Source organism: Festucalex cinctus, chromosome 5 (genome assembly GCF_051991245.1).
Source record: "Festucalex cinctus isolate MCC-2025b chromosome 5, RoL_Fcin_1.0, whole genome shotgun sequence".
NCBI classification, from domain to species: Eukaryota; Metazoa; Chordata; class Actinopteri; order Syngnathiformes; family Syngnathidae; genus Festucalex; species Festucalex cinctus.
In genome coordinates, this window is record NC_135415.1 from 28,665,345 (window position 1) to 28,686,922 (window position 21,578).

At 40.1% G+C, this 21,578-nt stretch overlaps 1 protein-coding gene across 2 annotated transcripts in view; it reads left to right on the forward strand.

The window, feature by feature from the left end:
• sema4c (sema domain, immunoglobulin domain (Ig), transmembrane domain (TM) and short cytoplasmic domain, (semaphorin) 4C) overlaps positions 1-19,453 on the forward strand; it is a 104,819-nt gene extending 85,366 nt beyond the window's left edge. For both annotated transcript variants that reach the window (XM_077522751.1, XM_077522752.1), the window contains 11 exons: positions 81-200; positions 1,372-1,523; positions 4,001-4,176; positions 7,090-7,234; positions 8,483-8,696; positions 11,678-11,793; positions 13,281-13,438; positions 14,857-14,948; positions 15,917-17,813; positions 17,891-18,123; positions 18,230-19,453. In XM_077522751.1, the coding sequence (XP_077378877.1) occupies positions 81-200; positions 1,372-1,523; positions 4,001-4,176; positions 7,090-7,234; positions 8,483-8,696; positions 11,678-11,793; positions 13,281-13,438; positions 14,857-14,948; positions 15,917-16,818 (2,075 nt within the window). In that variant the 3' untranslated portion in view covers positions 16,819-17,813; positions 17,891-18,123; positions 18,230-19,453. The remainder of the gene's footprint in view (positions 1-80; positions 201-1,371; positions 1,524-4,000; positions 4,177-7,089; positions 7,235-8,482; positions 8,697-11,677; positions 11,794-13,280; positions 13,439-14,856; positions 14,949-15,916; positions 17,814-17,890; positions 18,124-18,229) is intronic.
• Positions 19,454-21,578: the final 2,125 nt, after the last annotated feature.

Sequence of the window (21,578 nt, forward strand, 5' to 3'; positions counted from 1 at the left end):
CCAATGGACTGTTGACCTTCGTTATTTTCATTTGAGTTTGATTTAAACCAAGACTTTTTTTTTTTTTTTTATTGGTACAGACAAAGAGCTCTACTCTGCCACGCTCAACAACTTCTTGGGAACTGAGCCAGTCATACAAAGGAACTTGGGCCAACAGCACTATAGTATGAAGAGTGAATACTTGCCTGCATGGCTCAATGGTAAGTATGTTAGGAGAAAGTCATTTTGAATACCTGTACTTCACGAATTAATTACTTGGAATAAAACACATGCAAAGGGGTAATGAAGAGTCTTATTAAGCATAGCATTAACAGCAGTAAGATGGGTGCCAAAACTAGAACAGGATTAAAAAAAACAAAAAACAAAAAAAAACATGGGCCTTAAATTGTCATTTTCCGTCTTAAGTGCACGTAATTGTACACGGTCAAACCTTTTCTTCCAGCCCGACTTATAAAAGGTATTCATGTATTTTATTGTCATATGTTCTTGAAGTAGTAGCCACACTACTCAACACTCAAGGCTTATTATTGTTTTTTGCAGTTTCACAAAAGCTGACATTCAAATGAGATGTTCCAAACATAAATAGATACTACAAAGTCACTCATCATGCATAGTCACTAGTCCTCGTTAGAGCAGCAATTTTAAAACACTGGTCTCTTAAATATCATCATATCGGAATTTCATGAATATACTTTTCAGCAATGTAAGCGTAAGTCGATGCTGACACGTGAATGAATTCATCACGTAAAATAAATTAGACGGACAATGGCGGCAGTTTCTTTTGGACAGATTTTAATTAAAGGGAGAGGAGGGAAAAAAACAGCCAGAAACGTCTAAGAACAAAAAAAGAAGAGAGAATGAGTTCAGGAAATAAAGCATAGCACTTTGGCACTGTTTCGTTTTTGTTATCTTTTGAAAGGAAATAAATGAGAAATGTGGAAAGAAATGAAGGGAAAGAGGATGAGGTCACAGCAAATGGAATTGGTAATGAAAGGGCAGGCGTTACGGTTGGCTAACAGCCAATAGAGGGACAGGTAGAGAGAATTGGCGAGAGAGTTAACATACAGATGAGGCCAAGATATAATCTAAAAGTACATTAGTTTGAGCTTCAACATGTTTTTTTTTTTAAGTGTCCCATTGTGGCTTAATGTACTGCTTTAAAAGGTAGACAGTACGTGTTGAAAATAATGGAATCCGCATTGTAGCCAGATAATGGTACGCAATAAAATGTCAACATCATTCACAACATGAATTAAATCAAGAGTGACTCAGCAAAAAATAAAAAATAAAAAATCCTTACCTTGCTAGCAATGAAGAAGCAGTGTCGGGTCACAAACAGATTGTCTCTGAATGCCGTTTGTGTGTGTGCAGAACCAGACTTTGTGGGGTCAGCCCTGGTTCGAGAGAGCAGCGGCAGCAAGGAGGGCGACGACGACAAGATCTATTTCTTCTTCAGTGAGCGAGCGTTGGAGCTGGATTGCGACACCGAGCTCAATGTGGCGAGAGTGGCTCGCGTCTGCAAGGTAACCGTTACGCCACACACTTTATTAGTTTGTTTTGTTTGGGTCGAACAGGCGTGTCAAATTAGAGTTGAGAGGCCGCGCGTAGCCTAATTTGATGGCATGTGGATTGGGCTACTGGAAACATAACATAACCATACATAACAGGAAATTTATAACCTGGCCTTGACTGTATAATTAATTAATTAATTTTGTGTCAATTTAAAGTTCCTTGAATGCCACTTTTTTTTTTTTTTTTTTTGCTCTGCTGCCACCTGCTGGCCGTTTGTGTAATAACTACCATTTCTGCAACCGTTCTTTGCAGTTGAGAGGCTGCATCAAAGCCTTCTGTATGCTCTAGCATAAAAAACAAAAAAAACTTATAAATACGTCTTTGGGACACTTAGAACATTAAAAAAAACGTATTTATACGTTATTGAGAGCAAATGAGTAACTTGAATAATAATGCATTTATTTGTGGAGACTGGTGTCAAGTTGTATTTTACAATGTTAAAAATGTGCAGAATTTGTTGAAGAGATGAGTTACTTAAATAAAATTTATTTATACGTTTTTGGGTGCAAATGAGTTAATTACGATTACAAATTTTAATCGCCTGATACCCCTAGTATAAACTTTAAAAATTAAACATGAATAAAAAATACATTGACAAATGTAATGGCATGAACAATAATAATGTGTCAGAGTGTAGTTTTACTCTCAAGTTTGTCGAAGGCAGTGCCCCCAAGGGGCAAAATTAGGGATAACAGGTGGAATCATCCGCGTATTCCAGTAGGCAACTGTAACCCTGTAACATGGGCTGGATTGAGCCCCTTAGCAGGATGGTGGTGGCCCACGGACCATATGTGCAAGTGTAGTTTAAGACTGACGTTCTGCCACCAAAGTGTCTGGGAGTATCTTCAAGGACACACCCCTTTAGCACGGCGGAATGTTCATCTTAGCTCAGACCGATCTGCCAACTTGGCAAACGTGCAAAAAAAAAATCAAGATACGACAGCATTTCGGAGAAAAGTGTTAACAGGGTGAAGACGTGTGTAATTAAGCGCACTGTATTTGCAAGCTTTATGGAGAATGCCCTTTAATGTCTTGTCTGAGAAGAACAATAAACCTCTTTGAATGAAATTAGAAACAGATGCCCGCACTTGATGAACACTGAAGCAATGAATAATTCAATGCATCCTGCTGATATTGGTTTTACTCTACTGTGCTATTGTCTCATTCCAACGGCTATACTATCACCATTAACACGTACTTTATCTTTTCTTAGAGCACATGCCATCACCGAGGACAATGAGAATGACATTGTTTGGCACAATGGCTTTTCTAAGGGTGTTATATCAAAATAAATACGTGTAACTGAACTCCAAAGCAACATGTGGCACATTTAACTCATTCGCTCTCGGCTGTTTTACTGGATTTTGACAGATTTTCCAAGGCCCACTGAATATTGTGTTCTATTGCTATAAACGCATGGAACCTATCAAAAGAAAGATTAAAGTCTCTTCTTTCATCAGGAAAAAAAAAAGTATGTTTCTATCTGTTTCCGTTTTGCAGCAATTAGCATTAGAAGAGAGCTAAATTTCATCAGTTTTCACAAATCTATTCAAAATTGTAAATAATTTAGCTTTTTTTCTACATGGCTCTGGTTGATCTCCTTTGCTCTGCTGCCACCTGCTGGCCGTTTGTGTAATAACTACCATTTCTGCAACCGGTCTTTGCAGTTGAGAGGCTGCATCAAAGCCTTCTGTATGCTCCAGCATAAAAAAACAAAAACCGTATAAATACGTCTTTGGGACACTTAAAACATAAAAAAAACCAACGTATTTACACGTTATTGGGAGCAAATGACACAAATCAATATCACATTTTTTTTGTCAGTACATCTTTTTAATTTTAACTCAAGTTTATGAATTATGAAATGTATCAATGACTAAAAGATGCAGCCATATTTCTATTTTCCAAGGCCCACTGAATATTGTGTTCTATTGAAATAAAAACATGGAACCTATCAGAAGAAACATTAAAGTCTCTTCTTTCATCAGGAAACAAAAAAGTATATTTCTATCTGTTTCCATTTTGAAGCAATTAGCATTAGAATATAGCTAAGTTTAATCAATTTTCACGAATCTTATTTTTCAACATGGCCCTGGTTAATCTCCTTTGCTCTGCTGCCATCTGCTGGCCGTTTGTGTAATAACTACCATTTCTGCAGTTGAGAGGCTGCATCAAAGCCTTCTGTATGCTCTAGCATTAAAAACAAAAACAACAAAAAAAACATATAAATACGTCTTTGGGACACTTAAACCATTAAAAAAACGTATTTATACGTTATTGGGAGCAAAGTTAAGTTAAGTTGCGTAGACACTCAAAAATGATTGTGAATGGTTAGGTGTGTGCAAATGTGCACTGCGATATGCTGGCGACCTCAAACTTGGAAGGGCTCTTGCGTTGCTGACAATGACCTGGCACGTCTCTTCTTCAGGGTGATCTCGGCGGTACCCGCACGCTGCAGAAAAAATGGACCACCTTCCAAAAAGCTCGGCTGGACTGCTCCCTCCCCGAGCGGCACGTCTCCTTCAACAACCTCCGGGCCGTCTTCACGCTGCCGGGGCAGGACTGGAAGGGGACTACTTTCTTCGGCATCTTTCACGCTCAGTGGTGAGTCAGACACAAAAACAATATTTTAATGGACTATAGAAGTTGCGTCACACGGAGATAACCGCTTCTCCGGTTATCTCCATCCAAGTGTAGCCATTATGAGGGAGCCAGCCTAGTCATGCAAGCCCCCACGTCAGTTTTATAGGATGGGTCAACTCCAAATAAAAGCAAAACAAGTACTAATATCATCATATAAATAAAAGACTGTCTCAGAAAAGTAGAATATTGTGATAAAGTCCATTATTTTCTGGAATGCAATTAAATAAGCAAAAATGTCATACATTGTGGATTCATTAGAAATCAACTGAAATATTGCAAGCCTTTTATTTTTAATATTGCTGATTATGGCTTAGAACTTAAGAAAACTCACATATCCATCCATTTTCTTGACCACTTATTTCCTCACAAGGGTCGTGGGGGGTGCTGGAGCCTATCTTAGCTGGCCTTGGGCAGTAGGCGGGGTACACCCTGGACCTGTTGCCAGCCCAATCGCAGAATTCAAATATCCTATCTCAAAATATTAGAATATTTCCTCAGACCAGGTAAAAAAAAAAAAAAAAGCCATAATCAGCAATATTAAAACAATGGAATAATGCACTTTATCACAATTTTGAAATTTTCTGAGACAGTCCTGTATAGAATTGCTGTACTTAGCTTTTATTTTGTAATTGGCCCTTGAAAGCAATTGTTGTTGCGGCTGACTTTACTTTAATTGAGGCTGGTCCGACATATTCTTAGCGCACAAAAGAGCACTGACATATGGAACTGGAGCGCAACATTCAATTTCCAGCCCTCATGCGCACCGGCGCACCACCTAGTACACCCAGGACAATAATAAATATTACTATTTGCAGTACTTACATCCGATATAGTACAAAACAGTACATTGCGATCAAGTTTTGATAAAATCCTCCTGGTTTACGAAATAATGTCTCCAATAGATAATTCATACGATATGAATTGTATGTCATAAATGCACTGGTCAAATCAAATTACTGATTTAATATACAGCAGCAATGTTCCTTGCAACCAAAAATCAAAGCAGACAGCAGGTATTTGTTTTCATACTTTGACAATGATCATAAAAAAACAGAAAATTTCCATTGCTTCTGCATGGCAGGAGGGATGGATAAATGGAAAAATGACAGACAGAGAGAGACAGAGAGTGTCCTATCACTGAAGCGCAAATGTCATTTTTGGGCCAGTCTATAAGAGTCATGTGTTGATGAGTCGTTTGACAACAAAGGAAAGAGGAGCAAGGGCATGAGGTTTTCTTTTTCAAAAATTGAGACGTCCCCTTGTCCCGAGGCGGCGTTCTTTGACTGGAGACTTTTATATTCCTCGTTGAGATATCACGTTGCGAAGTGAATCAGCTTTGAACTTAAAGCTTTGTTTCTTCACTGGGTGAAATGAATCTCAATCCTTTTTTCTCTCTATGTGATAGGCTGGGGATTCCTTCAAGCCCCCGAGCTTTTGAAGGAAAAAAAAAAAAAAAGATAACATGAAGATAATTTGATATTATTCTAATAATGACTTACATTTTAAGTCATTATCTGAATGAATCTGCTAGCTCTTTAACATGCTAGGATACCAGCACTCTTTTAAGATTGAATACCTCATATCCTCCTGACTACCAGGAAAAAAAAAATATTGTCCATAATGTTTATTTTGATATTCCCCAAACTTTGTGAACTGGAATACTGCAAAAAGAAGAAGAAAAAAAAAAAAAACTTTTTATTTTGAAACTGATGTGTCCACTACAGAGGACATTTTTTTAAAACTTAAATGCTAGGCTCAAATTTTGTTAAAATAATTCAAACAATACTTTAATGTGTTCTTAAGAGTCTCATAGAAAACATGCTAACAACATTTAAAGCCTAAATTTGTTCAATTTGACATGCTAGGATACCAGCACTGTCTTAAGATTGAATACCTCATATCCTCCTGACTACCAGGAAAAAAAAAAAAAGATATTGTCCATTCATATTTATTTTTGATATTCCGCAATCTTTGTGAAGTAACTGGAATACTGCAAAAGAAAGTTTTGAAAGAAAAGTTATTTTTAAGCTATGATGTGTCCACTACAGAGGACATTTTTTAAAAATTAAATGCTAGGCTCAAATTTAGTTAAAATAATTCAAACAATACTTTAATGTGTTCTTAAGAGTCTTCTTGAAAACATGCTAACAACATTTAAAGCCTAAATTTGTTCAATAAAAAAGTGTTATACTTTTTTTCCCTAAAAAGTGCTTGCACTGAGGGAAGCCATTTTCTTTTATGATGCAATCAAAGGTAGCAAAGCCCCGCCCCTACACATTTGGCATCATTGGAAAGCTCTTAATGTCCTCTATATAGCACAAAAGGAGTTAATTCAATCGTATGTACTGGGTGGGTGGGAGATATTTAGGTTAAAAAAGGTCCACTACAGTGGACAAATTTGAATTGATGGTAGTCAGGAAGTTACTGCTGTGCAAAGGCACATATTTCACATAAACAGGTCCTAAAGATCCAGAGTCCATTTTGAAAAGTCACTTAGCTTAGTGCAAATATGGTTCTTGTATAATTGAGGAATAACTGTCAAAATAGGAACGAGTGCCTTTTTAAATAAAGCGTACGTTGTCACATTTGTTCACTCTTTAAACACAAAAGTATTATGCCACACATTGTAGTTAACAAAAGTCATTATTTAAGGATAACTCTTATCTTTATCCTGTGACAATAACGGTTTATTTTCCCTTCCCTATTTTCCTGCGTGGTGTAACTCCCACTCTTCTTTTGGCCTTGCTGCAGCACAGAAGCTTCTTGCGAGCAAAAACGTCACATTTCTCACAATCGGATGACAGCTAATCCGTCTCTCTCTCCTTTTACGCCACCGCACATCACTAACTTCGTGCCTCGCCTGCAATGTTTCAGGGGTGACGTGGACGTGTCGGCGGTATGTCAGTACCAGATCAGTGATGTGAAAAAGGTGTTTGAGGGCTCCTACAAGGAATACAGGGAGACGTCCCAAAGGTGGGGGCGCTATACCGGACCCGTCCCCAACCCACGGCCTGGATCGGTAAGAAACAGACGAGAGTGACTGAAGGATTATATTGCGGGGTGATGAGTAGGGATGGAACGATATTCAAACATCACGATACGATATTATCACGACGTGATATTTTGGAGAGGATGGCGATATAAAAAAAAAGTCACAATATTGTTAAAAAAAAAAAAAAGATCTCATACTAAAAAAAAAAACTTAAAAAAAACACACAATATTGTGCTTTTGTACAGTACAGCAATGAAAAATATTTTAAAAATATTATAAATATTAGATATAACAATAAATCAATTCATAAAAGAATCGAGATTCTTACTTATGAATCGAATCGAATCGATATTAATATCCAAAAATCGATTTTATTTCAATTAGAAATGAAGAAGAAGGAGAAAAGGCAGTTGTAGCCCACATGCTGTTTTTGCAGAAAAAGGCACTTACAATACAAAATAAATAAATGTTTAAACAAACAAACAAAAAAAAGAAACTTTAATGTCTCTATTTGTCATTTTGTCTTGCAAAGCAGACTGGAGTAGATCATGACAATGTTGTGCATATCTGTCAATTGAAGCAGAAATCATTTGTCAATCAAATCATTTTGAATCGAAAAGCGTTTGAATCGAGAATCGAAAATCGATTCTGAATCGAATTGTTGACCCAAAAATCGTCATCGAATCGAATCGTGAGACATTCAAAGATTCCCAGCCCTAATAAGTATAATATATGTATTGAGGCACTTACTCCACATATTGACTCGCTTCACAAGCATATTACATTCCCCTTCATCTGACCATTAGCGTGGATTTTCAACATAGAAGGGCCAAAACATGCCTTGTGAAAATTAAACTGCACTAAAAAAAATTTTTTTTAAAAACTAGCCACCAGAGGGTGCTAGAACTGCACAAATGCAAATCAACCTGACTTCTTTTTTTAAACTGATGTGCTGCTATTAATGTTGTGACATGACGACGACAACGATATATTGTGACAGTTTTAATATCGCGATATCACGATATTGCCGGTATCGTTACATCCCTGGTGATGAAAAGCTATTAGTGTAATGATCCAGAATGGCGGGGAAAGTACAAATAAAGTGGTGTAAGTGGAAGGGCGTTGGAGTGAAACAAGTCAAAAGTTTTTTTTTATTTCTTCTCGTCCCTCACACTGTGGCCTCATTTTTCTCTTCCCCTCTTAAATTTCTCTTCTGCCTTGCATCCATTTCTCCCCCTCCCTTTGTCTTTTGCCGTTTTTCTGTGTGCGCTGCAGTGTATCACAAACTTAGACAGGGAGAGCGGCTACAACAGCTCTCTGCAGCTACCTGACGCAACGCTCAACTTTGCCAAGAAGCACCCACTGATGGAGGACAAAGCACTTGCTCGCCCCCTGCTTCTCACCAAGGGCGTCAACTTCACAAGGCTGGTCGTAGATCGGGTTACTGGTCTCGACCAAAGAGCGTACAGCGTTCTCTTCCTTGGCACAGGTATAAAATTACATCGTGTTTCTATGCGTGAGCTGGTTTATCGTGGTTTTAAAAAGTCAAAGATTTCAATTGCAGCTAATACTTGCTGTCACTGGTAATGAAGTTCTTCTTATCTTTTTTTTTTTTTGAGGGGACTTCAAAGAAGTGCACAATCTGATTGGCTGCTTGCAGAGTTGAGTAAACAAGCTGCTTCTTTGAAGTTAATTGCCTCCAATTAACTTGTTTTGTACTGCTCCTTGGTGAGCAAGAGTGGAGGAGCGGGAGGGAGAACAGAGGGATGTGCAATCTCGGTCCTCGAGGGCCGCAGCCCTGCAGGTTTTGCAGGTTTTCCTCTTCCAACACAAGCTGTTTGCAATCAATTGGATCTAATGCAGGGCTTGCCGATGAGCGGATCATATATCGGCTGTGTTGGAGAAGGGCAACATCCAAAACCTTCAGGGCTGCGGCCCCCGAGGACCGAGATTGCCCATCCCTGGGTTAGACAAAAGATATTCAGTTACATTAGATGCCTTCTGATTAATGTGCATTGTCCTTAAAGGCCCAGTATGCCGGTTTCACTCAGGAAAATGCACTATTTAAATACAGGATGTACACACTTTAACTTTCTCTCAGTCTACACATCGGGGTTTATGTTAATCTTTGGTGGTGATTTTGTCCTTGCATGCTTTCAAATTGCGGCGGGAGTGACGTCACTCGGCCGACACGTTCACCCGGCCCCGTTTGCGACACTAACACCCCCCCCCCCCACCCCACCCCACACACACACACACACACACACCACGATTGGCTGGAGAGGTGTAAACACTGTCTTTCAACAGAAACATCCCGCTGTTTACAAAGCAAACACAAAATAGCAAAATACAGGCTGGGGGGGGGGGGGGGGGGGGGTGCGGGTTTAGGACAAAATCACCACCAAAGATTAACATAAACCCAGATGTGTTCAGACTGAGAGAAAGTTAAAGTGTGTACATCCTGTATTTAAAAAGTGCATTTTCCTGAGTGAAACCGGCATACTGGGCCTTTAAACTTAAATTTAACATAGTGCGTGGTTTTCAATGTGCCAAATATTCTATATATAGTATTCTTTTTAATAATAAAATAGATTGTGTACAATGTGGGAGGGGTGGAAGGATTTTTTATTTAACCAAATATTTAAAAAAAAAAAAAAAAGGTTATTTGAGAGTTGTACATTTAATTCTGTGATATCATGATATTTTTGTTTACGGTTAACATACCGTCAGAATCTGATATATTTTGTAATTAGTAGTTTAATTTGGTACAAGTCTCCTGTGTGTATGGTGTCCCTGTAGTGAACATAGAAACAGTACAAAAAACATGTTTATTCCACATTTAAATGAGCAGCACATAGTGTAATATTTGTTGAAGAGATGAGCATTTTGTGCCTTTGGCAGTCTACTTGGACAGGTACTGGCATCAGGCAAGGTGGCAAAAAAAACAAAACACAACAACAGGCCATCTGGCCGCATTTCGGCGGGGTTTCAATTAAGTGCTTGATTTGCATGCCGAGATTCATCTTCATGCATCAAAGGAAATGTCAGCGTATGTGCGACTTAATTAATATCTCTTGTGAGCGGCCATCGGGCTCATGCGCAGGTGTCCTGTTTTGGCTGAGATCAAACATAATCAACAGGTATCGTCATCACAAATGGGATAGAAAATTAGAGGCGATGTGACTTTGAATGCGGCCCGTCTCATAAATGAGAAGGGGAACCACTTTACCATTCAGATAGCCGCAGTGCTAAAAAGCGTCTACTGTAAGACGTGTGGCTGTTTCGAGGCGGCGCACGTGCTGTTTGTGCGGGCAGCCCGTGAGGCCGACATGCGCGCGCATTGTGACACACATAGGCGCTGTAAATATGTGCTTGGTCTGAGCCAAGTGCAGATCCCCGCTCGTCGTGCTTCACAGCACAAACTCAACAGGGCCCTTGGCAGACGTGCGCTCATTGTGCCAATTGGGCTGCCGGCTTGATTAGCTATTAGCTGCAACACAGCAACAGCTGATGGAAAAGAGAAAGGAGAGAGGGGACCGCCTGTCGAGGGTTTTTTTTTTTTTTTTTCAACACTACGCCACAGAATTGAGGAATTGGCCGACACTAGTCCCTACACTGCAATATGGGAATGCGATCGTATGCCTGCTCAGCTTCCTTTTACCAAGTACATACCGTATTTTCCGCACTATAAGGTGCACCTAAAAGCCTTCAATTTTTTCAAAAGCTAACCATGCGCCTTATAATCCAGTGCGCCTTATATATGGATCAATATTGAGCCGCAACAAGACGCTATCGGTGAACCTGCACGATCTGTGACGCGCATGCGCAGAAGATCCCGCCATCTTGGATCGCTAGCTAATACTAATATTTTACCTCAGAGAAAATAATACAAACAGCTGTTTATTCATTTTGGGAGTGAATGGAGTTGTCAGAAAGCTGGTTTGTAATCTATTAATAAAGTTTGACTGACCTATCTGACTGTTTTGTTGACATTCCCTTTAGCGCAGCACCATCTAATGGATGCATAACGTAACTCCAGCCTCTACTGTAGCGCCTTATATATGGAAAAAGTTTTAAAATATGTCATTCATTGAAGGTGTGCCTTGTAATGCGGAAATTATGGTACTTGAAAGTTGTTATTTTGACTTCCGGTCACGAGTCACTCGCATGACATGTTTGGCGCCGTTTTTTATGCCGGATGTCCTTCGTGATGCAAACCACACTTTTTTTTTTCTTTTTTTTAAATAAATCCATGCAGTGGCTGGGTATGGCAGCACTGCCTGGGAATCGAACCTGCACCGTCTGGATGAAATGCAGTAGTATGCTAACTATTTGATAGCATTTAGGAATTGGCCAACAATTAGTTCCTTCCTTAGTTTGTGTTTGTGCTTTCACATTGAAGACTACAGTCCAGTTTTTCATTTTAATTCCTCATTTAGTCTTTGGTGTGGTCTCTTTTGTGTGTTCCAGCTGAAGGCTGGCTGCAGAGGGTTGTCATCCTGGGCTCCGAAGCCCACGTGATTGAAGAAATCCAGCTGTTTGACATCGGCCAGCCAGTAGACAGCCTGACCATTTCCCACTCCAAGGTAAATACACATTTTTGGCTCTTTCCCAGAGGTTGCTACGTGTAAGATGTAGGAAGGTGGCACTTAAGTGAAGCTACTGTATGCCTAAAAACGTTCCCAGATGAATGATGATAACATCACGGTTCACGCAGGCTGTCAGGAACTCATAAATTCAAAGTAATCATTTTTCAGACAAAATGCTCGACGGTCTAAATGGGGCAAAATCAGAAGATTGATCGCTTGCTCAGAAATGCGTTTCTAGTTTGTCATGCAGAAGCTGGAAGTATTATGTGTTAATTTGTAATGCGGCATAGAGATATTGTGGAGGGAAAAATTTCATGTCATGGATGTAACAATAAGCACAATATCGTGATATCATGATATTAAAACTGCCACAATATCGTCGTCGTTACGTTCACAATATTTAAATGCAACACATCCGTTAAAAAAAAAAAGTCAGGTTGATTTACATTTGTGCAGTTCTAGCACCCTCTGGTGGCTAGTTTTTTAGTGTCGTTTTAGTGCAATTTAATTTTCATTAGGGCTATTTTGGCCCTTCTATGTTTAAAATCTACACTAATATGTCTGTGAATGTGTGCGTGCATAACTAATAATAAAACATAATAATATAAAATTACTGTTATGTACAAAAGCACAATGTTGTGCCTTTTTTTTAGTATGAGCCCATCTTTTTATTTTTTTTTTACAATATTGTGACCTTTTTTTTTTTAAATATTGGCAACCTCCACCACAATATCGTGATAATTATCGTATCGTGAGCTTCATCTTGTGATAATATCGTATCATCCCTCGTTACCAGTGAAGCACATGTATTTGTTGGTTGTTTTACATATTTTTCATGTACAACTTCAAATAAAGTTTCAATATTGATCATTTTCATCGCCAATATTGAGACACAATACCCAAACTCGATCATGATTCCTGCGCCATTGCCGTACTTTTTTTTTTTTTTTTTTTTTTTTTTTAACTTGATCATCAAGCTGCCCTTTTGTCATCTCATGAATCCAAAAACCTGCCTCACAATAACAGTAATCACACTCACACTTGGCCGCTGTGGTAAATTGAAACCGTGCCGTGCCCCTGCTGTGTTGTCAGTCTGCTTGCCCCGTGTTGACACTGTCTGTCCCCGAGGCTCCACGGTGGCTTGTCCCCCTATATCGATGTGTTTTTGTTGTTCTTGTTTTTTTGTTTTTTTTTGTGGACAGCCCTTGAAACCCACTGTTTATCTCATTGATGTTGACTTAGCCACGCCAGACGTTTTATAGCAGCTTTTGTGAAGAGTGCAGTCCAGATTGCAGTGGGAAGAGGGTCGTGGGCTAAATGTTATTGTAATTGAGAGTGATTATCCTATTATCTCCTCCAACCCCGAATTGAGTGTCTCTCTCTCTCTCTCTCTCTCTCTCTCTCTCGCTGTCTCTTTGTCTGTTTATCTTTCTTCTTCCTTCTGATCTGCTTTCCTCTTTCCTCCCTCATTGTTTCCCGTTTAGAAGTACGTCTACATCGGCTCGCGTTCAGAGGTTCTCCAGTTGCCCTTAGCCAACTGCAGCCGCTATCATTCTCAGCCAGACTGTCTGCTCGCCAGAGACCCCTACTGCGCCTGGGACAGCGAGGGTCGCGCTTGTGTGCGCATCGACCTCCACCGAGGGTAAGAATATACACTGATAATGAATAGGGGTGTCAGGCGATTAAAATTTTGAATCGTAATTAATCGCATGACTTCAATAGTTGACTCACGATTAATCGCAACTTTTATTTAATTACTTAATGAACGAGAAAATATTTCATACATGTTAAACTAATAGAAATATGGCTGCATCTTTTAGTCATTGATACATTTCATAATTCATAAACTTGAGTTAAAATTAAAAAGATGTACTGACAAAAAAAATGTGATATTGATTTGTGTCATTTGCTCCCAATAACGTGTAAATACGTTGGTTTTTTTATGTTTTAAGTGTCCCAAAGACGTATTTATACGGTTTTTGTTTTTTTTATGCTGGAGCATACAGAAGGCTTTGATGCAGCCTCTCAACTGCAAAGACCGGTTGCAGAAATGGTAGTTATTACACAAACGGCCAGCAGGTGGCAGCAGAGCAAAGGAGATCAACCAGAGCCATGTAGAAAAAAAGCTAAATTATTTACAATTTTGAATAGATTTGTGAAAACTGATGAAATTTAGCTCTCTTCTAATGCTAATTGCTGCAAAACGGAAACAGATAGAAACATACTTTTTTTTTTCCTGATGAAAGAAGAGACTTTAATCTTTCTTTTGATAGGTTCCATGCGTTTATAGCAATAGAACACAATATTCTGTGGGCCTCGCTAAATCAGTCAAAATCCAGTAAAACAGCCGGGAGCGAACGGGATTGCGAAATGTGAAAATGGCGGCTAGCGAATGAGTTAATTGGCAATTCAACATGATTTCAGGACGACATTACATTGTTGATATCGGTAGCAACATGTTGTGACAGCAATATAAACGTCCTAAAATACAAACACAGTCTGCAAGACGAATCAAGTCAGCCATTATGCCACGAATCGCTGTAGGGAACAACTTCAAAATCAAAGAGTACAAAGGCATTGATGTCCATATTTTATTTGCTTTATTTTGAAGTTGGTCTTCTCACCGCGTTACTGTCACGCGTAGTATAAATAATTGTTGTTGCATTTGGCTTGACTACTTCCTGACAGTGTACACGTAAATAAGTGGGTACCGGGCAGAAAAAAAAGCCCCAAGCATTTTTTTTTTTTAACCACGGTACTCAAATTACTAAACTCATTTCACCCCTAGTTGATTGCATACTTGTCAAAAACCCTGAAAAGAAAATGCTGATACTAGATACTGTGTTCCTAGTGTTTTCTTAATTACAAGTTTCATATTCCACTAACATTAAAAATTAAGCTGTTTGTAGAAACAAAAACATCAATAAAGAGTTGGATCGCACTGTATCATGTGTGAGTGTTTTGAGTCCACATACAGGTCATACACTGGATCCCGTGTTGTTTATAGTACATTCCAGCAAAAGGCTATAATTCAACTCGAGCTGCGTCTCTCCCCTTCAGATCCACGTCTTCTCTGTCACAAGACCTCATGCTGGAGAGGTTCAGTCGAGGAAAAGCAAAGTTTGACAAGCCTGTCTCCATCCCCAGCCCCGGTGAGTGATGGCATGTGCCTCAGCAGTGGCCCCTTGTGGGGGTTGAATGTTAGTGCATGAACAAGCTGGAAACTCAACCGGATGCGCTTGGTGTAATAATGGGAGTTTTAGCGGAATAGAGATTGCTAATATTAAATGTACCGTATTTTTTGGATTATGTAAGTTATTTTCATAGTTTGGCCGGGGGTGCGACGTATGTGTGAAATTATAAACACATCATTATATCAATTCACATGTTATTTTCACACTAAACCACAAGAGGGCGCTCTAGGCCTGTGTTGATAATTTCAACATTGCCGGTAGAAGAGGAAGCGCCGCATCGTCTCGCCTCGAGGATGAAGATTTCATTGGATTTAGTGATTGGGAGTGAAACTGATAGTTTGGTAAACTTGTTAGTTAGCATGTTCTTTATGCGAGAGTTATATGAATAACTTGTAGTGATGGGAACATAATTCACCCACGGAACGTTGGGACGAAGGTTTTGTTATGTGGAAAAGGGGAGTTAGCCTGTTAGCTTCTAGCTGAGTGGGGAGTTGCTGTTAAGACCTCAGAAGCTGATGTCAATAAAACGCCAGCCTTTGGCTCCGCCCTTCAACACTCCGCCTCCGACTCCCGTCACTGCTCGCTACAAACTCTTAATATGTTACGTCGTTACTGACATTAGCAGGCATGTCAGTCATGTAACGTTAGTATACCGTACGCTTATTCAGCCTGTTGTTCTCTCTTTTATTTTTATTTTAAATTGCCTTTCAAGATGACGTATGTTTTTGGTGTTGGATTTTACCAAATAAATTTCCCCCAAAAATGCGGCTTCTACTCCAGTGCGACTTATATATGTTTTTACCTTCTTAATGATGCGTTTTTTTGGCTGGTGCGATTTATAATCCGGAGCGACGTACAATCCGAAAAATACGGTAAATTTGAAACCATTTCTCCCGTCTCCCTGCTCCGTTTCTGTCTGTCTGTAGAGCACTCTCGCCTTCGCAACGTGACGGTGGTGGTGGGGTCCGACATGGTGCTCCCCTGCCAGCTGATCTCCAACCTGGCTCAGCCCTTCTGGGTCGTCAACGACCGCGAGCTCCTCCTCGGCGACCCCGAGGCCGGCGGGCCGCGCTTCGACCGCACGCTCAAGGCGCTCGTCGTCCCCGAAGCGGGTCAGATCCAAGCGGGCCGCTACGTCTGCTATTCCGAGGAGCAGGGCGTGAAGTTTCAAACGGAGCGCTACCAGGTGGCGGTGGTCGCTAGCGCCCCCGTCTTCATGGAAGCTCGAGCGCCGGACAGCAGCATGGGGCTGTTCTGGGTGCTGGTCATCACGCTCGGCGCCGCCTGCCTCCTGCTCTTGGTCGCGGCGCTCTACCTGCGCAGGAGGCTGAAGCTGGCCCTCGGGAAGGGAGCCGACATGAAGCCGCTGGAAAGCACCCTGGTCTATCCCATCACCCTCCCGAAGGAGCCGCCCACTTTTGTGCCCAGCAAAATGCCCAGCGACGAGGACCGCTTCTGGGAGACGGGCGCCAATTACTACTACTCGGACGGCTCGCTTAAAATTGTTCCCGGCCACGCCCTGGGGCCCGCCAGCGTCAGCGGCACGGCGTCACCCAGCGCCATCCCGGGCCAGCCCATCCACTCCCCCAGCCGGCTCAGTCTCACCAACATCCGAGGCTCGGGTAGCAACGGCTACATTCGCCTGAACCTGAGCTCAGCAGGGGAGGAGAGGGCTAGCGGGGCTTGCGTTGGCGGCGGCGGCGCCGGCGCCGGCGGCCTGGGCATGGGTGGGAACGACTACTCAAGCCCGTTCAAAGAAGAGCTGAGGCGCACGCTGCAGCAGAGGAGCGTGCTGCCGGACGCCAATCCGGAGGAGTCGTCAGTCTAAGGCCTTTTTCTCCGCCGGCTTCCTTCCCTCGAGTTTGGGGGAGAAAAAGAAAAAAAATCAAAACAACCAAGCTACCTCCTTCCTTTTGAGGATGCTCTCTCGTTCAGTGACACGTCGTCGTCACGTACCGATGCTCTTTCCCTCACCCTGCCAATGCCTGTTTGGCTCACCGTAGACATTTATAGCATGTTAAAAAATATAGACACTCACACCCATGGTTTGCCAACACGCACTCACATCATTATTGTGAGTCTTGGACTATTTCTGCTTCCACTGTGCTAACAAGCATTTTACACGGGAGTACAACGTGGGCATGCTAATTGAACCAATGGCATTATACGTTGGGCGGACCAAGTTGATGGATGGCAACAGCAATTCCTGTTCCTAGGAGTCGTTTTTTTTTATTTTTTTTTTATTTTTATTTTTTATTTATTTTTTTTTTCCCCAGCTTGTACTGCACTTAAAAGTGGAAGCTAGCCTCGCCATATTTGTAATGGTGAGCCAAGGAGGCTAATTAACGTTGAAGCAAGACAACAATCATATTTTTGCGTATGAGGAGCTCTTTGAAGACGTGAGAGACAATGAGAGAGCTAATGAAGTGAAGTGGGAGTTTCCCAACGAAGGACATCCTCTCTAAATGTTGTGCCCCAATTTCTTTTGTTGTTGTTGTTGTTGTTCTCCTTTGTGGAATTAAGAAGTTTTTTTTGTTTGTTTTTTTGTATTTCTTGAGGGCCACTGCAGCCTTCAAGGGGTCGTCAAGTGACCTTTGTGAAGAACAAGTGCTTACATTCCAGGCTGCACGGTGACCTTCAAAGCACCTTCAGTGTACTAAAAGTGCATGAGAACCACATGTTGTTGAAAATACACGTGTCGGATCAGCTGTTGTGGATATTTGCTCATTCCCTTGGAAAAAGAAAAAAAAATGTGATTGGCAATTCAGCAATAAGACAAAAAAAAAACTTTTCAACAAGACAAAGCCAACAAGCATGGAGAATGTAAGTTGAACCCTCACCTGTTGCGACCGCTGTGGATGTTTCAAAAAAGTGCTTTACGTTTTCGTATCGGTTGACAGCGGGCAACTTTTTGCGCTGCAAAGAAGGAAACGACCACGCCAAATGCTTTGAATGTCAACAAGCCCGGACTACAGTATTGCGACAGGACATCGTGGATTTCCCCCCCTCCGTTACCGATACCCAGAGACCCAAGTTGGGGTTTTGTTGCATCGTGGACGTCGTGGTGAAGGATGGAATTATTATTTCCAAGTTGATTGGCTGCAATGGGACAGGATCTCTGAATCGGTTACAGGTAATTTCTGACTTTTTATTCCAGAACAATTGACCTTTTTTTTTTTTTTTTTTTTTTTTGCACTGTTACTTAGTCTTCCACATTTTCTCTCTTTTTTTCCCAACAGGGTGATTTTTTGGGGGGGTGACTTGTCTGCATTGCAACGCAAGAAGTAACTATTCAGCTGTTCAACGCACTGTGGACAAGGGTGTAAAATGTCTCGTACCCCAATGACACCCCCCCCCCCCCCCCCCCACACGCACCCCCCACCCCCATGGTCAACGAGGTACTCGGCCGTCAGACCAACGTATTGCATGAGCAACAGCGGAAGCTCGGACTGTACATTTCAATCATCCTTGTACAAAAGCTTTTTTTTTTTTTTTTTTTTTGGGGGGGATTGAGCTTTTTTTTTTTTTTTCATTTTTGATAAGATACAGTATTGTAAAAAACTAATTTCTCTCTTTGGAGAAAAAAAAAAGATGAAAAAGTTGATTTTATGGTTCAAAGAAAGGATTTTGTGTCATGGCTGTGTTCCATGTGTCACTTCACCTTTGGGTGAGCCAAAGTAGACTGCAGATGTTTTTCTGTTGTTGTTTTTTTTTTCCCCTAAGTTATTTTTTTGAAGCAGATCAATATTCAGCTGTCCGTCCACTTTGCAACACTGAGCTGATGTCTGCAAGCTTTCTGAATATTTTAACTGCAGCCAAATGTTCCCTCAAGGAAGAAAAAAAGAAAATGGCTTCAGGCTAATGGATTTCCTGTTTGTTTCCTGTTTACTTGTCAGCAGTGATCTCCTGGACCTGATCTTTTGCTCCGCTCTCTGAAGGCTCACCGACATACCAAAATCATTATTTAATTTGTTCGCTGCCAAAAACCAAATATGACGCTTTTTTGATTTCAACAGATCAGTGCGAGAATGTGTGCACCTGATGGTAGTCAATACTTTGACACATTCTTTGAATACACTGGTACTTTATCATGTCTTATCGAGTTTTCCGTTTTGTTATCAGGCTTTACTTTGCATTTTGAAGAAAGAAGAAAAAACATCAAAGAATGATTAAACAAGTCGAGGTCTTTTGCTGGAGTAAAATGCATGACTTCGAAGTCTTCAAACTTCACATTTGTTTGCCATAACCACTCCAGTGCGGTATTTTCAATTGTGTTCATTCCGGTTGACCTAGTTTTGCTTGTATCTTATTGATCTTTTACGTTTGTTCTTAAAGTAATGTTAAGTAACTTATTTGCTGTACAAACACGTTGATATTTATTATCATTGTACATACACCCTTATTTTTTATATGTGTGTATATACATTCTATATACACAAATAAAAAAAAGAGATCTACAATGAGTTGTATGTGTGTGTGTTTTTTGTTGGAATTGCCACACTTGTTTGGAGGTACTGTTTGTTTATTAAGCAACCCTAAATTCAATTTTGATAGAATTGAAAATGGTGGCAGTGCTAAAGATCTATTAAATTACAATGCCCAATTTTATTTATTTTATTTTTTTTTTAAATAAAAGCTACATCATGTGATTGTTTCATCAGAAATGGCGAACCATATGAGTGACTCCCCTTAAGTGTTCTTTGAGATACAAGCTGTTATTCGGTTATTTTTGCTTTGACTTATGTATGATGGCAGAAAGTGAATAATTATTATTTTGAAAAAAAAAAAAAAAAGAGGCTTCAAGCTGTTTACTGTCAGTCACCAAATAATTATTGTATGTTAAATATCATCACCCTCCTAAAATAAATGACCTAAGTCATTTCATTTCATTCTTTAATTAAGTTGCACTGTGTTATTGGATCACATCAAACTTGCTTTGTATCATATAAATAAGTCCATTAGCCCATTTTAACAAAAGGTGCTGCACGTACAGTGATATGTGTTCAAAAATAGGGAATAGTGGCAAACAGTTATCAGTAAAAAAAATATACTTGAGTACAGAAAACTTGAAAATCGACCCGCATACAGTAAGAAAGTATTTGTACTTTTGTTACTTCCGGTCTTTCTTTAAAAATGTTGTTTTCGGAGGGTTATTTTTGCTAATGGCCACTCAACCCACATGCATTGATGACCAGGAGACAGACGCAAAAGAGAGAACATGAAGATCCATAGAAGAGGATTCTGCTCGATTTTCTTCTTTTTCTCTGTTTTGGGTTTTCTATCCAGAGTTTCACTCCAGAGCACAAAGGTGAACGCGTTGTTGCGACTGTCGTGAATATTATCCAGTATCTTTTCAGTTTTGGTGAATCATTTGTGCGATTTTGTGAAGAGTAGGCAGCACTCAAGTTTTGCCCGTTGAGTCGACAGATTGCACAGATGTGAGGCATTCGTTCCCATCTGTTTACAAAGCCCGCCTGTCAAAAAAAAAAAAAAAAAACATGCCCGGGTTAGATGAACTACAAACATCACATGTAAATATATTCATGTATTATTAGTGCAAACTGGGCATTTAGTCTCAAACTGGCCGATTTAGTGGGATGTGGTTATATTCTAACTCCACAAATCCTTTTTGCTGATAAAAATAATAATAATAATAATAGCAACATTTAAAATTCAATATTCTGTCACAAGTTACATTTATATGACATGCGCTGAAATGTAACACTAATGAACACTGATTTGCCAGCTGATTCGAGCCAAATCAGGTAATCATTGATTCAATCAAATAAGTCAACTGGCTCTGAATTAATTAATTTAGCCATTAATTAAACAAAAGAATAATGTGAGGTCTTTTGACAGTTATATATTCACACACTGCTAAGCTAGCGCTGACCTCTGTCTAGTCAGACGTTTAATTAAACACGATGAATCAATGATAGACTGTGTAAAATAATAATTTTAAAAAAAAATGTACACCAATGGCTGAATGTCGACATTACATCATAATTGATGCAAAAAAAGAATACAACGCCAGCTGACTTTTTTTTTTTTTTTCACCTGCTAGCAGAGCTGGACTAGCCATGTGGCACAGGGTGGATAACCGGTAGGACGCCGTTTTTTGGCACAGATGAATAGCTATAATTTTTTTCCCCGTTTTACTCCAAGAAAACGAACCACAATTTAGAGGGAGTAGTCCATTAATTTTATTTTGTTTTGTTTTGTTTTGTTTTTTTGTGCCAGTCCAGCCCTGCCTGCTAGGAACATTTCTATATAGAAATCACAAAAAAAGTACAGTACAATCATTATAATAGCATCATAAATTAAGGTTTATGCTAATCTCATGCATCTCTTTTCTATGTCAGTTGTCTTTGTTATTGTCGTGGCTAACTGGAGCCTGTCCCAACTGACTTTGGCCAAAAGGCTGGACTAGTACCAATTCAAATTCACACAAGTCTTGAATTAATGGTTTTTGTTTGGGGGGTTTTTTAATGTGGGGGGAAGCTCTGGAGAAAATGTGTCAATATCTTAAATCTATTGATATAATTTGATTTGATTTGATGCTCTGTTTCTTATGTCGACTGTTCTCGC